The 17,664-nt window shown below is 38.0% G+C and overlaps 1 protein-coding gene and 1 long non-coding RNA gene across 11 annotated transcripts; both read right to left on the bottom strand.

The window, feature by feature from the left end:
- Positions 1-1,455: 1,455 nt before the first annotated feature.
- On the bottom strand, positions 1,456-7,448 carry LOC135583660 (axial regulator YABBY 5-like). 4 transcript variants are annotated; one of them, XM_065190491.1, is made up of 6 exons: positions 7,040-7,448; positions 5,287-5,406; positions 4,874-5,000; positions 4,594-4,642; positions 4,428-4,503; positions 1,456-1,720 (listed from the first exon to the last, which is right to left on the bottom strand). In XM_065190491.1, the coding sequence occupies exons 1-6, from the start codon at positions 7,106-7,108 to the stop codon at positions 1,595-1,597; spliced, it is 567 nt and encodes a 188-aa protein (XP_065046563.1). In that variant the 5' UTR covers positions 7,109-7,448; the 3' UTR covers positions 1,456-1,594. The 4 variants fall into 4 exon arrangements, with proteins under 4 accessions (XP_065046563.1, XP_065046562.1, XP_065046560.1 ...); XM_065190490.1 differs by having other exon boundaries at positions 4,594-4,645; positions 7,040-7,359; XM_065190488.1 differs by lacking the exon at positions 7,040-7,448 and adding an exon at positions 5,492-6,553 and having other exon boundaries at positions 4,594-4,645.
- Positions 7,449-10,031: 2,583 nt separating this feature from the next.
- On the bottom strand, positions 10,032-16,847 carry LOC108953317 (uncharacterized). Of its 7 annotated transcripts, none has more exons than XR_010514813.1 (7): positions 13,346-16,847; positions 13,154-13,250; positions 12,291-12,458; positions 11,567-11,674; positions 11,372-11,495; positions 11,230-11,285; positions 10,032-11,152 (listed from the first exon to the last, which is right to left on the bottom strand). It is a non-coding gene; the product is annotated as an uncharacterized LOC108953317 (long non-coding RNA). The 7 variants fall into 7 exon arrangements; XR_010514812.1 differs by having other exon boundaries at positions 10,032-11,144; XR_010514815.1 differs by having other exon boundaries at positions 11,430-11,495.
- Between the last annotated feature and the right edge of the window lie 817 nt (positions 16,848-17,664).

The following is a 17,664-nucleotide window of genomic DNA, read 5'->3' as shown; positions in this document are numbered from 1 at the left end:
TTGACAGGACACTTCATTATTTCACCAATCTTCCTCCTCCTCCTAACCCTCTCTCTCTCTCTCTCTCTCTCTCTCTCTCTCATGCATTATGAGCTTTTACTATACTCATTACTCACACCCTACGAGGCAGCACTTCAGACTCGTATGTTGATTCTTGTCATCATCAAGGTCTTTATGTTTCACCTGCACCTTTTATATTTGTACTCGAAAGTAGGTCTGAAACTTCTCTCGTGATGCAGTCTCTCATTCTTTGGATGTTAAGATGCTAATCTTCAAGTGGGATGAACTATCGACTCCATGTATGACCAAGGTGCTTGCAATGCATCCTTGTTGTTCTTAGAACACTCAGCTACTTGTTCTTTTTATTCATTGTATGAAATATACTTTCAAACTATAATTGCATTCACATTCTTTGGTATATAAACTGATTTAAAAGAAGAGAAACTTTGCATCTCAATCGATGCGGCATCTTGTTTTTAACATAGAACATAAATGACAAAAAGTCTACTATGTATTTGTCTAGAATTATGACTTTGCCAAGATAATAATAATAATAATAAAGGTTTGACTTAAGATGGTGTCTTAAAGAGTGATGTCTTTTTATTTATTGTATGAAATAGCACATAAAGAAAGCTAAGAGAAGGATAAGAAAAATCATAATATCTTATTCTAAATTCTTGTATCACTTGATGCTTTTGATTAACAAAATAGAACACACAATATTTGCCTTTATTTTGCATTAATAAATTTAGGTCCAAAAGAAAGTTAATTATCAATCAACCATGTAAATACAGTGCTCCCAAAAAATATAGCTAAAATGAACTTGTTTATATGTTTAAAACCTAGTGAGGATCTAATTAAGACCTTTAATCTATAGGTAGCTAATTTCTATAGTGTGGATTTGAATATGTTCAGACTATTTGTTGTGTTTTTAGTCCCATTTGATGCTGCATTTTAGAGGAGAATCAACTGATGGCATGTAGATGATAGTAAATGATCAGATCATTGTGAGAAGCAATTCAATTATTCTATGAGATTCCCTAAACATTCCATATCACAAGTCAAACCCTATGAACATAGACAAAAGCACATGTAGGCTGAAGCAGCATCTTTGCTCCATTATTGGATTATGACTGACCTACTCTCTGTACAACCCTTGATGAACATAGTGTCATAATCCATGAGGCCACCTTAGTTGCAGCTATTAATAAGCTCAATACCCAAGAAACTAAGATATCAGAAAACAAAAGGAACATATAACTCACCACACAGTAGATTTTGTTGCCATCAAAGAATTTTGTAATTCATGAGAGACTCGTCAAAACAGGATTCGGAGAGGGTCAATATATATGTACGCGGTTCACTCTGGACTAACGTAGCGATATACGTCGGTGAATAAAACTAAACTTACTAGGTTTGGCACGGAATAGAGGATTGATTTAAGTGAGCAGTAAATAATAGCCAGAGTGCTTAGGAGTTCTTTCTATTATGTTTAAGCATCCACAAAACAAAGGTAATTAAGATGGTCTTCAGAGCCACCTGAAGACTGCAAGTTTAATTACTGCAGCATACTCACTCTTCGGATTAATAATACTCAGAAGAAGCTCTGAGCTTTTTGGCCTCCCGGTGCAGTGACTGTAGCAGCAACTGGTTCATCATTCTTGGCTTGCTTACTGCCATCAATGGTGAGTCCAAAATGGATGTGAGGGAAGTGTGCCCACTGCAAGAAAACAGAAGATGAGGGTAAGTAGTAGATGTGATTAGTGGAGAAGAAAGAGGGGAAAACACAATAAGTGCCATTATAAATAAATCAAAAGATGCACAAGTATTTGCAGAGAAGGATTAGTTGAAAGGATAAAGACTCGAGATGGAGATATAATTAACTAACAAAAAAATATCGGAATAAATGCAATCGGCTCGATTTAATGTCTAGAATCAAAAGATCGGATCGACCCGATCTATATTCGAAATATTTTTCTCCATTCCAATAGTTTAATTGGATTAGGCTTTTCACTTTTCATGCTCGGTCCTAAGCGTAGTTTAGGAGAGTGGCTCCTACATGTAGCATATTAAGCAGGACTTAAACCGGCATACATAAATCTTTGGTTTTTGTTGCATTACATTTGTATAGTTAGCAAGACTAAGTGCATAGGGAGGCAGTCTTTATGAACAATGTATACTTGTAACATGCCTGCCATATTGAAGAAAGAGAATGAGCCATGCCATAGCATTGGATGTTAATTCTACAACCCTACACAGTTCAAACACCTAGCAGAACTGGTTTTAGGGATGGGTAAGTAAACTTGAGCCAAAAGTGGTAACAAAAAGAAGAGACAAGGCAAAAGGGTAGGGTGAGAAAAGCATGAAAGAATCTCAGAAGACAATTCCCTTAAACAAGATTAAACTTCAATGATTTGGGTGGCAATGAACATCATTTGCAATAAATTTGGTAGAAATTAAAGGGTGATGAAATCTTTAAAATGTAACAAATTAATCACAACCATAACATCCTCCAAAAGCTTCATTTATGAAAGGGGAGAATGCTACCATTCCAACCAAAAAGATCAAAATATTCCAAACAAAAAAAATATAGCAATTATATATTTTTGGTTTGACAAATAATTGATTTTATTTTTTAATATTCTTTCTTTCCTACTTCAAGCAAACTCTCAGTCAATAGTCATTCATACTCATAGGCCCAACTTGTTGCCTTCATTTTCTTATGCTTATAACTTTGTCATGATTCATCCATATTATCATAAAAAGATTCTGAAACTAAACTGCCAATTAAGGTGCATCATTTTGTTTATTACTTAGAATTTGGCATCTGAAAACTTCCACTATTTTGCTTTCCACTGGCAGGTGCTGAACCCTGATTACAATTTTATTTATGATTGAAGCAATGAGGTGGTATCCATGTCTCATTCATTATATAAGCAATAGTGCATTTTGATTTCCTAGCAAGTGACAGCCAGCTTATTGCATTCTTAGTTCTAATAACACAGTAATCTAATTTCTACTCACAAATTAATTTCTAACTCTTGGTTCTGATGATACAAATTAATAAATTGTTGTTCAAGACTATCATCTCGGGAAAAGACCTAAAGAATCAAGGTTTATATGTCAAGATATGATGCAAATTTTGCAGAAAGATCAGCAAAACTTAAATGATCATCCCCGACTTAGTCTATTAACCGGTTTTATCTGTCAATTGTGGTATATTAGTTTTATTTATCATCTTTGTAGAAACTTATGAGACATAATTGTGTGATCAATATGCTTATTTACACAAACACATGTGCATGAACAAATTTTGCAGATGCTATTTCAATAAGAAACGATAAAAACGATGTCCTCGAGTCAACTATATTAAAACTTATTTGGCTTGTTATGCCTAATGCAGATCCACAATTCTCATCACATTATGGTGATTTTAGAAAACAAATAGTCTTAGGCTATTTAACAATTGGTGTGATAATTTTTTTTTATGGATTTAGTGATTTAGTTACCTATCAAAGCATGAGAGGTAATCAAGATCTATAATCATACAGCCTTTTTAATATCAAGTTATTCTATTGAGTGAAGAAAAGATAAACTTAATAAAATGCATGTAATGTTATGTAATGCTTCGTAAATTTTACGGTGTGATGTGTAACAGAAGAAAAAATATTTTCGATCGTAGTTTATCCAAGCTTTCGACGAGTAAAAAAGAACAAAAGTCATTTTCTGGTGTGCATACACCTTAAGTTAACATCGATCAATTAACCACAGCAGATGAAGATCACAATGTTTACCGAAATCATGTTGAAGTATTCTTAGTCCTGTTTTATCATGGTTTAGCGATATTGATATTCAGCTTATAACTGCATTCATTTGTACTTGTTCATTCATGCAACCTTAATCTTGAAAGTACCAATGTTTCAACAATCTTAAATTTTCACTGAAAATTTTGTTCTCAGTCAATCTAAGGGGATAGACCACTAAAAGGGAACTTGCTGTAATTGAAGATGGTTTGATGTGGAAGAGCACCATCACACCATGTAATCGAAGAGGTTAAAATCCAGGTGTTAAAAGACTGCTATATATTAGGCTGTACCTGGAAGCAGGCTTGTGGTGCATTAAAGACTCAGAAAGGAGGATGAAACCAAGAGGAAGAAGAAGAAGAAGAAGAAGAAGAAGAAGAAGAAGAAGAAGAAGAAGAAGAAGAAGAGGGTCCAACTTAGATTAATCATGCCAAGTATATACTAGTTGCTGTCTTTGTTAGATCTCACATTTGAGTATGCTGACCTTATATGGATGCCCAAATTACCCTATACTAATAAACAAATGTATGCTCATAGCAATGGAATGGAAAAGCTTCAGCATATATCTCACAAGTCAGTATAATAATAATAACTTTATGTGCAGCTAAATAGTGTCACACTTACATTCTTTGCTGCGGTGCTGAATGCTTCTCTGTGGCTGATGTCTGGATTGTTAGCCTTAATCCTTTGTATTTCCTCCCTGCATATTGGTTGTTAAGTAGTTTGCAGCATGAAACACTGCATCAAAGCTTTTAGCCAATCTAACGAAGGAAGAAGAGCAGAAACTCACTTTATGAACCTGTTATATGCAGACGGCACGCGATGTCTCTTCTCCGGAGCTGCTTAACATTAACAAGAGAAATCAGTAAGCTAATTGGTGTCACTAGTTCTAATGATTCTCATTGATGAAGGCAATCCTAATGGAATAATGATGAGTGCAGACTAATGTGCAGTCAGCTAATCTTTGTCGGACAGATAAGCTTAATAGGCCATTGATTTAGCCAAATTTCCAGACTATTATCAGTGCCCAAACAAAAAAGAAGAAGAAGAAAAGAAATTTGGAGGCTTACGACGCATAGGCAGCATAATTTGTTGTTGATCCTTTGGCACACTGTAGAATAAGGAAGTGCTGTTGAACTTGGAAGGTGATCCACATGCCATCGTCCTGCCATCATGAGCTGCTGCTGCGTTGCAGGTCTGCAGTTTTTCTCAAAAATCAATGCTTTCCGATTCAAATACGAAACAAAATCTTGCATCATCTGATCACCTCAATAGCGTATATGCTTCATCTACATTTAGCAGTGTACCGAAGTGGTAGAATCCTATATCATCTTCCATTAATGAACTAAACACCAAACTATGTGTACCGTGTGGCATTCATGTCGACAGACAGATCCTGTTAATCTTTACTGCTTCACCCATCATTCATAAATAAGTAGACGGAAGATGTTTGGGAAGCAAGAGTTGAGAGGGAGCTCCAGACCTGGAGATCTTGAAGAGGGAGTTTCTGAAGCAGGTCTCCCATGTTCACAGACAGCAGATTACAACAATGCCCGCATCGCACTGCTACAATGCTGAACAAGCTGTTGCCCGGGACACTCACCTGCAACACCAAGACTATCAAACTTGGGATCAACAAAAATCGCTGCGTTGAGCTGCAGGAGCACAAAAATGTTGTACTGATCGACCAAAGGCATCAATTGTGGCCGAGGTGTTGCACCATTAGTGGTTCTTCCTTCATGAAGGTGAAGCATACTGATGGGAGAGCAAGTATTTGGAGAGATGAAGAGATCAGACAAGAAGAAGCAATAGGAGGAGAGCCGGAAATACATGCATGGAGGAGACAGATTAACAACATCGGGAAGAAGAGTAGCTGCAGAAGGCGAGTGGCCCATCAACAAAAGATGATGGGTCGGTCTCTCCTTTGTTTCTTGGAGAGGGATGGGTCTACTTTTGGGATCTACTTTTTCTTTTGTTTATGGATTTGGAGTTTCTTTTCCGATGTCTACTTTTAAGAGATCAATGCCTGGAGGACCTTTGGACTTTCTCTTGGAGGGAAACGAGTGTGCACTGCCTACTCACTCGCTCTAGGAAATCCAAGGGAATCAGAGTTATGAGGAGTCACAACTGGTGGAACGAAAAAGAAGAGAAAATAAGCCACAAAAAAAGCAGAAGAAGAAACACAAAAGAAAAGGCTGCTCCTTTGAATTGTCATGCCATCTTCTGCACTCCTCTCTCTCTCTCTCTCTCTCTCTCTCTCTCTCTCTTCTTTTCTGCTTCAAAGTCATTAGAAAAGCCATGACTACCCAAGGAAGGAGACGAACATTGCATGGCCAGAGACCCATTCTCATGGATAAGATTGGCGTGGGTGAAAGAATCCAGAGTGGAAGAGAACATCCTTAATGACAAGAAAGTGCATGTAAAGAGATAAGAATCTCGCTGGGGAAACCCAATGATGGAGATGAGGATCCTGGCACTCAAAGTTGGTTGATATCCTCCTCCTCCTCCTCCTCCTAAGCAAGGAACAAAAAGATCTGCTCATCCCAATGAGTTCCATAGAATGGCAGCCATGAAATCTTGAATCCAAGAATCAATTGATGATGCAGATCTCATTCACTATACAACTTTAATGACAGAAAGTAGAAAATTTTCTGTTAAAACAAGAAGAAAAAAATGAAGAAGAAGAATATAAGTTCTCAACAATGACAATTGTGGCTTTGCAATGGATCCATAAAGCTGAGAAGCGTAAGCTATCATGCAACCTGTAACCTAACCTTGGCTCTTTTGGTGAAGATAGGAGGATGGCTGTCATGGGTGGAAGATCCAAAATTGCAAGATACTATGGTTGGAATTCAATTGTCAAAGGCACGTAGACATGTGCCCGATTCTGTATGTTGGCATCATGATCGATTCTGTCATATCATCTCATCAAGCTTCTGCACCCATTTGCCAACATGATGAAATAGTGTTCACTATTTCTTTCCATCTCCTACATGGATCGATCTTCGAGCGTACTTACACATACCGACTGCCATCATCTTCGAGCTGCAAACTTCCCTAAGCACTAAATATACGATAATAATAGGATAGAGGACGAGGCAGCGGGCAAATCATTGCTGATCTGCTTGATATGATGATACTAAGAAAGTTGTGTAGAAAATGAAGCGCGATGAGACGACAGAAAGAGAAGCTAAGAGAGAAGAGGGGACAAAAGGCCAATTCAGCATGATCTTTACCGCAAGGATGGTGTTGCAGAAGTTGCAGTGGACGTAGCAAATGTGCTCAGGTGGAAGTTGGGCAGACATTCCGGATCAACCCAAGGCTTTCTACATACGATGAGGAAGTGGAAGAAGGAGGAGGAGGAGAAGAAGAAGAAGCTAAGAGATGATTTGAGGAAGAAAGAGTATGGTATGCTTATAGGTGCAAGATATGATAGGGAAGCTTTCCTAATCTTCTTCTTCTTCTTCTTCTTCTTCTTCTTCCTGCTTTATTTTGTTTTTAGCTAGGGTTACAAAACAAAACCATATGGAGTGTGGGTGGGGGCTGCAGATTTGAGAGGAACCTTATGCAGTGTGGGTTGGGGCAGCAGATTTGAGAGGAAGGAGAGGTGGAAGTGCTATGATTGATTCAATGAGTGGGTGAGAGTCCTCTCCATCTTTCTCTCTCTGTACTCACCACCATGTGGGTGTGACATGGACTTTTAATGCACAGAGAGAGAGAGAGAGAGAGAGAGGTTGCACCTCCTCCTTTTGAGCTTCTTTTTATTATGACCATCTCTTTTGGGTTATGATAAGTTACCATTCTACCAATTGGTAGCAACAAAACAAAAGGTGATTTGCTTTGCCTCTGAAAAGGGTTGCTAAATAAATAAATAAATAAATATATCCTCATTCTAAACTAAAATCTATTGTTAGATACCTTTGACAGCATCAAGGATTTAATGCACCATAATGTGAACAAGTGATACATCTCCAACCCAGCATCATCAATCCATTTCAGTATTTATAATATTTATGCCATCTCATCCTTCTACATACATTTTATCCCTTTTCCAACTACAAAGCACTTTGGGTTCCCATGGAAAAGAAGAAATAATAATACCATGAATAAAAGAACAAATAATAATACATGTTGAAGACAAAGACAATCTTAAAACAATCACAACGATGACAAAGTTTTTAATTATTTGGAATCGACTATATGAATCTTTCATCGTTATTAAGTTTAGAGGACTTAAATCTTTTTTTATATTTTTATCAAAGTCATATATTTTCACGATGTCGTTAAAAAAAATATAAAATAGCAGTAAATTATAACCCCAAAAAAAAAAAGACTTCATTTTTAAGTAAGATGTGGACTTCATTTCACATAACAACATTGAAGCTATTTTACCTACACCTACATTTCTAGTGCTCTAACCGATGGGTTAAAGTTCTACTAGAAAGCACATGGTGATTGATTCCAATGCACGAAAAATGCAGCGTCGGTCGTCGTCCTTTCCTTCGCACCGAGGGAATCAGCGTTTGGAGGGGGGTGTACACTTGACATGGACGACTCAGGAGATGCTGCACCCATACACAAAGTTCAGCTAAAGTCGCTCAGCTCAGAAGCATAAGTGTTCGACCGTGACATGTTTCCATGGACCATCACTTTGATTCATCTCATGAACCGGCATCGATCACTCGGTTTGCCATGGTACTGACTGACCGCGTGTGACATGACTTCTACTCTCCTGCTCGTCACTCTGCCTCTTACGGCCAGGTGCCGAAGGAGGACCGAGTGCAGGTACTGATGGAGATGAGCGAAGTCCTCGAGCAAGAATCCAAATGGCATGAGTTAGATATGACCAAAGAGGATGTCCAGAACAGCTAAATGTCGAGTGAGCAGAAAGAGAATCCACTGCAGGAATAATTAGGTTTTTGATCTCATGTCCTGCGTTGTTTTCTCGTCAAAAAAGCAAGAAATTAATCTACAGTTATATTTTTCTTCTCCTGAGCAGTGGAAATCTGCAGCTATGGAAGGATGTGTCAAGATCATGCCCTTCTGATGTTTTCTCGGTCTTCTCTTCTCGTATGGCTGAGTTCTCCCATGTTGTGTCATATAGATTGGACATTTTGGATTCTTTTTGATAGAGCACATGTGGTGATTGAGATGATCGATGTGATCGATTCACACACAGTAGAACGAAAACTTTGTATGCATGTATGTACATAAATATATAGGTCATGATAGAGATGCAATGTCCAAGAACACATCTCCATCTCCTCCTATATGCACTGCATTTTTGTTCTAGCAAATGTATAACATATATTTATATATAAAAGTCTGCAAAAACTGAAGTCAAGAAATCCACCATGGCATGGGTATTCACTAACATAAACTTATGAATCATGCAACATATATTTCCCTGACAACATGTTTGGCCTTAATTTGATGAACATTGTTTATGTGATTGTAAATTATCATGAAAACAGTACTAAAGAAATGAGAGGCTTCATGAACATCCTCTGCATTATTTTCCAGTGGTCTATGATGTTTTGGTACTTTCTAAGTGATCAAAACTTGAAATAAAATCCAATGTTGCTACTTTTTTGTTGTTGGTAATATGCAACCATTAGCCATAGGACTTCAAAATGGTATCCTACACCACAAATAGGACACAAGGCATGCTCAAAACTCATTGGAAAAGGGTCCTATTGATCATCACAGCACACACAATGGCACAAGACAAGGGGATGGGTAATACCACCTACTGTTGCTTGCACTTGAAGCTAAGCTGTGTGAATGCATAAACAACCAAACTTCTATCACCTACTCTTTAATGAGCACTGTCGTTTTGGACCAATAAGATTGTAAGAATGGTTAAGGTGATGAAAGCAATTGACAGGCGAGTCTAATAGCAAACACACAATTATCATCTATATATTTGAAGTTCTAATGTAATTAATAGGTCTATATGATCCACTTTTCCTTTAATGCAAAGATAATAATGCTTAGTGCAATCACTGGCTACCAAACTTGTGGATGGCATCCCCCACCAAACCGTCAAAACCTTTCATCTTCTTCTTCTTCTTCTTCTTCTTCTTCTTTGTTTTCTTTATTTGATTGGGATACATGAAATGTGTATAATGTAAAAGACTGTAAAGGACACTAATTTCTAACAATTTTCCCATCATCATCATCATCATCATCATCATCATCATCATCATCATCATCATCAATGACTTGAATGGTTGATTGGAACCACCATTGAATCTCAATCACCACCATCATCGTCAAAGTTATTTTTTTCTTCTTCTTCCTTCATTTTATGTAAAGAAAACAACATGAACAATATTCATGGATGTGGTTGACCTAATTAGTCGAGCCGATGAAGCATAATCGATCTGATCTCAAAACATAGATGTAGCCAAATTGCTCATCGATCGGGTGCATGCATGCTCCGCACGTAGGTGCAAACACATACATGCATGTATGCTGTCTGTACGCCTGTTGCTTCCTCTCCACGGACTGCTTGGTATCAAGACAAAAAAGACAGGGAAGATAGAGGGCGGAAGCTGTGTCTCTTTCCATCGGGTAAGGTTGCCGATGACCATTGAAAGGGTTGGAAGAGGCCAATACTGTGGTGCCTGCACTGCATTTGTCCAAATCCTGAGACATCAATTCATGGATCAACCTCACCCTCCTCACTGACACGGTCACGAAGCCACACACCACCATAGACAAGTGATGTTTGATCGAACTTGAGGACACAATCGTGCAAATGGCAAGTGCTCGAATGGATGGATGGACTGGGAGCACGCTGAAAGGGATGCAGTATGCTTGCTAACTAGGCATGTGCTTGAGCAAGAGATTTAACGTCCATGATTTGTACAGTCAGTAAAGCTATGAACTTTTCACGATCTCTCGATAAGATTGGCAGATTGGCAGATGAACTTGTGGCCCTCAGAGAGAGAGAGAGAGAGAGAGAGAGAAGTGTACCTTTTGAAATCACACGACTCTTCGTCCTTAAAGTTGCACTGTCACCATCTCTCTTGCTGCTTTGTTTGCATTTCGAGTGCAAGAGCTGCCACCACCAGCAACACGGGCGGCAGAAAGGTGCACATGGCACGAAAGGTAAGAGTGAAGGGCGGTGGAAGAGAGGTAAATAATGTTGGTTGTCCACAGGATTCACTCCGCATCTATGTGTGGGGGCAAACCTCGATGAGAACTTTGTCAGGGCTTTAGGGTTTTGCAAAGGGCCAGCGGCAGGCAGGAAGAAGGGACGGGACCTCTGATCCTCTTGGATCAAGCTGAGATATCTGGGGACCTCAAAGTTTGGATTCATCGACTTCCTGCACTCTAATGCACTTAAAATTACCGCAGTTTTAGGATCAACCTCTACTTGGACTTTAGAACAACAAAGTACACTTACGAAATTACTTACCCATATATGTCTGGTCCAACTCAACACTTACTTGCACAAGAGTTGAGCGCTAGAAGCTAAATGAAACAGCAGTATCAGAATATAAAAATGCAGTCTTTTGTTAACTACAGATTGTGGCATGTGAACGAACAATAACACTCACTACACATTCCATGAAGCCTTGTCCTATGTAATTGCATGCATGAATGGGAAAAAAAAACCTGTGCTTCTTGTTCCTTGTTCAACACATATTTGACACCATCAGCTCCATCGACACTCTCTTCAACCTGGCCAAGTGACGCTAATTTAAGATGTTTGATGATAGAAAAAAGCTCGTCCAAGATGAGAAGCAGATCACCTCATTGTTCTCCTGACCTCGTGGGTCTCCCATTGTTGCAAGCATGGCCATGGATTCATGTCTTCTTCAACCATGCCTCAGTCCCATAGAAGACAACTTCAACCTATGCTGTCGATATCATTGGGAAACAAAAGAGAGATAATAAATTCCGACCGATTATATGGTCCTATACCGATCCTTGATCCAACCGATAAATACTGATCGGTTGGGATGTCGGATCAACATGTGTGCCCAGCTGCAAATTAATTAATTCGAAGAATGCCTCCTTTCGATTGAATCATTCAAGCCAACCATATGAAACGTAAAATGAAATATAGGTGTCCAGAGATATGATAACACTGCAACAAGAAATGCATGTTGTAAATGGTTGTGTTCTACATTATCACAAATGAAGCTATCTTCTGGTGCAATTCTTCCATTTAATCTGCTTTACGCATTCCAGATCCATGAAAGTCACATTTCATGAACTGGATTAAGGAAACTAAGTTTGTGAACGGCCATCCGTCCAAAGCCAATTCAAAATCTTGTTGCAAATGTACCAAGAACTTCAATTACATCTTATTTGTCAAAAAACTGTCTGCCAAATCATACAACAGTTGTGACATGTTTACCGCCGATGGTGAAAAAACATATATATCTTGCTACAGTTGTAAAGGAAGAATTGTGCCTGAAACTTAGACACCAATGAGTTCATGACTTGATTACAATCTAGAAGATTACTTACAGAAATCGAACAGCTACCGTGACCAGGTCTGTGATATGATCTCCGAGAAGTATCACATTAGTTCTTTTCTTCACCACAACATTACCATGGTTAGACGATTAGGAGCTTCGAATCTGTTATGAATAGGAGCAGCCATATCTGAAGGAGGCTCATTCTTCCATGTGATCACTATCAGTTGCAGCAAAGCAGTACATCATGAGAAGTAGAAAAATGCATAGTAAAATTCATGAATGAAATATTTTAAGGATGAACATGGTTCACTTTCCCTTTTTTCAGTTTGTAGTGGGGTTTAGGTATTTTGGGTAATAAGTCCCTGGGTTACCACACTGATAGGAAAATGTTGAGATTGTCAAAACCTACTATGCAAAGAGTACGTAGGCCACACACCATAACAGACCATGCTTGAAATGCCAACAGCCAAGCCAGTTTTTTGCCTACGCTGAAATGCCACACACCATATTTTACCTTTTCCTTTTGACCCCAATTTAGTTAAAAAGAAAGATAATTTTTTATGTAACTTCTCAGATTAGTTCATCAATCTTTTTTCTGCATCTTTTATATCCAAGCTTTTTCATAATTAATATGAAATATTTATCAAAATTCATCACAATATTTCCAGCTATGATCAATTTTAGACTTCATTGTGTAGTTATCTTATACGATCTTTGGCGCTTTAAAAAATCCCAACTCTGGAATTGTCATATTGAGATGAAAGGTCAACTGCAAATAGACCTTGAACAAGCAAAAGCATTCATACGCTTAAAGAATCTAGGCTATGACTTATATGTTCAAAGGAACAAAACCATAAAATATTAGCTTCTGTTTACTGGATATTTTGAAGAACTAAAAAAATAAAGAATTACCTTTATCAGCAACAAGATGACCCTTTTCGTAAAACACCATTCTGTTAGAAACAACCCTAATATTCTCAAAAGATCTATGAAGTTTCTTCCTGAAAACCTGATAATATAAAAAAAATAAAGAGATTTTTTCTGCACTGTAACACAGTTCATAACTAGTAAGTGTAGAAATATTCCCATCAGTCATGAATTAACCTCTTTAATGATGTCTGCAATACCAGCAGAAAGGACAAGAACAGGCACACTTCTTTCCTGCATGATGCAAAAAAAAGTTCTATTAATTTAGCTAGTCTAATAAACACCCAACACAAGTCTGAGTACTTTTGGACTGTGGACTAAGAAGCAGGTCCCAGAAAATGATGGAGGTCAATTTTTACCAACCAGTTAGAAATGGACAACTTTTCCCTAGTTAATCATAAATTTACCTTGCAGATAATAATTATGGAATCTTTTCTATCATCTCTCCTTTCAGTTCCTTTTCCACTTCCAGCCTTTCCTCATGATCTCGTTTTTCTCTCCTCTATCTTCTCCTTTCTTCTGGGTTAAGGGAGGATGACGGCAGTGGTTGGGCAGTGATCCCCATTTTCCTTAAAATAAACAGGATAAATGGAAGGCAGTCTCAACAAAGGAATCTGGGTGCACTGTCCGTGATTAGGGCTTACTTTGTCCCAATAAGGGCCATGTGTAGGACAAAACAAAATCAGAAGGCGGCTAATTTTTTCAACCTCTTCAGTGATGGCAACTGCCGAACAAATCAGGGAATTTTCTGACTTCTAAAACCTTAGTATGGAAAAACGAGGTTCTCATAATTCAGGACTTATAAGGAGAAAATTTCTATATTAATCAACACTAGTTGATTTACAAAGATTTGAAAGTTTCAGAGATGTAGTTGCCTAGACTATGGCTCAGAGGATAGATAAATTTATCCCATAATCTCAAATCTGTGGCGGTTTCAACTGTGGTAAATATATTAGTTTTACAGTAATTAAATTTCTTTAACATAATATAAGCAATCATCAGAGTATAATTTTTTTTAATGAGAAGACCATGATCTATCATACATGGTCTTCAAGTCTTGGAGAATGAAAGTCCTTGACGTGGCCTAATGCTAATATCTGTTTGTCAAACTAGACAGCCCAAGATAACATGATATCAAACTACCAAAGAAATAAAGGAACTCAGAGGAAAAATCCTTTAGAGACCTCTCCAGGAGACCTTCTTAACCATAGTGCCTCATATAGAAGTTATGAACCATGCAGAACATGGCTCGTCTTATGGCCAAGTCCATGGATCAGTCAGGGTAGGACCAATGGACAAACATCAAGTTGGCTCATCTATCTACAGAAGTTCTGATCTTTACAGGCTATCCAAACTGATACAATTGCAATCTATTATTTGATTTACTACTACACGAGTTTCAACAAGTACAAGAAACAAATTACAAGGTTAATAGTCTCAGGATAGGTGAAAAAGAAAACACCAACTCAGCAACTATGTCATAATGCTAAAACATTTACAACTAGAAGTTAAAAATTCAAGCAGCCATTAAATTGTTTTAACCATTAATAAAGATCAAATAGTACAAAGATTTAATATCATTATAAATTAATATATGATTTAGTTATATAACTTCAAATAAAAATGTGCACAAGTAGTGAGCCTGCACAATCGAACATACAGAATTGAACTAAACAATCAACATAACTGGGTTATTATTTTACATTCATATGGTCTAAGATCATTCCAAGAGCCTATTTAGGACAGCAAGTTAACATAACAGATTTGTCATTGAGCATGATAAAAAAGTTTCGTCCTTCCTCCAGAATAATTTCTGAAAAGTCACCGTTCCGCATGTCTTATCAGACATTCTCATCAATGGTCAAATATTTTAGACAATTTAAAATCAGCATGCAACATCCAACAAACGATATCAGATTGCTTTGAATGGCTATCAGAATTCACATAACAAATGTTTTCTCTTTCTTTTGGAAGAACATTATGATATAAGGTAATATAATCCTATCATATCCTAAAAGAAAATACAAAAAGTAATCTAGTTGTACCATATCTTAAAAAGTTCCAAGCATGATTTATTCTATATTACTAGTGTCCAGCTCACATACTCCTCAACTGGACAAACCGAGTGAACCTCACAGAATCTATATAATTTTGGGACAATCTCAACCATATGAGATTCTTATGTGTGGCCACTTGACAAATTTAATCCATAAGATTATATCCTGTCTATCTTCTTTATAATCAACATTATACAGGAGACAGATTTAAGATCAGATGTGGGATAAAGAAAATAAGTTGTACTTAATCCATCTATTTCATGAGTTTTGTTGTCTTAAAATAACCACAGAGTACAGAGAAATGGCTGGTAATAAAGGTCTGCTGTAATGGCTCCTCTAAATCAACATATTTAATTAACCTACTCCACTGAAGACATCTATTACATAAAGATAGACATTCACATTGGAACATGTAAGTAGGTGTAGCCACATATTAATACATATAAGGTCAATAAAAGAACAATATATTTTTAATATTCTACTACCTGAAAAAAATAGTGGTAAGTTGATATAAATGACCAAATTGTAATAAGTGAGAATCCAAACTAATACCACCTGTAGATAGTGCAAAAAATTATTGAATGGGTTGACAAGCATCGAAACTGCCCTCGACAAGATTCCTACAAATTAAAGATCCTCCTCCTTGATGAATATATTTTAAGCACAATAGTAATTGGATGCCATGTAATGTAAAATATGTGATTATCTCTATACCATATTGTTGGATCCAAGCCCAAAACCATGTCAGCTAAGCCTCCTAAAAAGTACTTACGATGCTTTATAAATCCAATTCCAGCTCAATGTAGGACTTGGGTATTGTAAACCTGATCAATTTAGTAAACAGGTCAAACATAACACAACCCAGCACCTTGAGAGATTTGTAGCCAGGATATGAAGATCCAATACATGCTTTTTACGTTACATGACATCTAATAGTATGATGTCTAAGGGTATTTGCTGCTGACAAATGTGTTTATAGCCAAGAAATGTTGGCGTAGGAAAGGGAAAGGATCAATCCAGGCCAAAATTGTAGGGGCGAGCAATTCTGGGACAACTAAAATAGCCAACAGATGAAAACAAAAAAATCAGTTCAATAATTTCTAGACCTAGGACAAAACTGTGTCGTAAAGATGGACCGGCAACCAAACCAGGACTGTTCTGAAGCAAGTATATTTACGTTCCATTCTTTCATCAGCTTAGTTTTTTCCTCCTGCAGCATTCCCCTGCTATAGCAATCCATGGCTACCCAACCACAACAAACCAAGAATCTAACCGAAACCAACGTCATTTCCCCTGAATAAAAGAGAGGAAGAAATTAAATGTAATCTACTATGACCACCGCGGCCATAAATCCAGTACGTCGCGAGCGTGCCTGCCATCAAAATCGGCAATCACCTAGCACAAGATCAAACATTTGAAACCTAAAATATTTCGAATAGCAAAATGGAGAAGAGAAGGAAAACGATGGAATCTCTCGGCTGGAGTATACTGGGAGCGGCACTCCTGATCGAGGACTTGTTGTACTCCATCGTCTCCGGGTCTCGGACGGCGACACCCGGCAGCGACACGGTCGCGGAATTCGTCGCCTCTTCTTCGGCTCCCTTCTCTCTTACGAATCTCGATTCCACGTTATTAGATCTAAATTATATGTGATTTCTTTGTATTTTAGTAACCCTTATATTTCCATCATGATCTCCACGCGTAATTTCAGTTGGTTCGATTGAGTTGGTCTTTATCGGTCCAATGTCCAAAGCAGTCTGAACCGGTCCAATCCAATTTAGTAACACAAAGTATGGATTGTGGTTCGGTAGAGTTGGTATTTATCGGTCCAATGTCCTTAGCAGTCCAACCGGCCCAATCCAATTTTGGTCGAACTGGACTGAATCCGATCAGATCAATCGGTTCAAATTCGATAATTCGATATTCGTAATTATATTTCAGATTTAATCGGTTGATTGAAATTCGATTCCTAGTTGACTATTTTGCCCAAAGTCGATTCTATAAATGACAAGTGGCCACCATTTCTTTCTTCTTTATTTCTGATGGGTGGATAAAGTTGGAAGAAGGGGCAAAAACCCGTGCCACATGGCACATGTTCAAAAGGTGCCCAATTCAACACGTGTCGCTTTCAACTTCCATCATCAACGGCCTCAACCAGTCTTTAACGGCGTTAAGCCCGTCGACGTCACCGTCATCCGGCGCGGTGCTGGCTTCACCGTCTTCTAACTCACCACCAACCACGCCTCACCGCGTGCCCCTAGAGAAAATAAATCCGCACAACCTAAAAATCCCCTGCACGAGCCACCTCGTTCATCTGATTGTTCTCTAAGCTCCATTGGATAGAATCGGTGGGATCAACTGGGCCCACCATCTCGACCAATTATGGGGAGGAAAGGAAGGATTTGGCGACGGGGTCGTGCAGGAGATCCGTACTCGGTA

The sequence above is a fragment of the Musa acuminata genome, chromosome BXJ1-7 (genome assembly GCF_036884655.1).
Source record: "Musa acuminata AAA Group cultivar baxijiao chromosome BXJ1-7, Cavendish_Baxijiao_AAA, whole genome shotgun sequence".
NCBI classification, from domain to species: Eukaryota; Viridiplantae; Streptophyta; class Magnoliopsida; order Zingiberales; family Musaceae; genus Musa; species Musa acuminata.
This window is presented reverse-complemented; position numbering and strand designations above follow the sequence as displayed.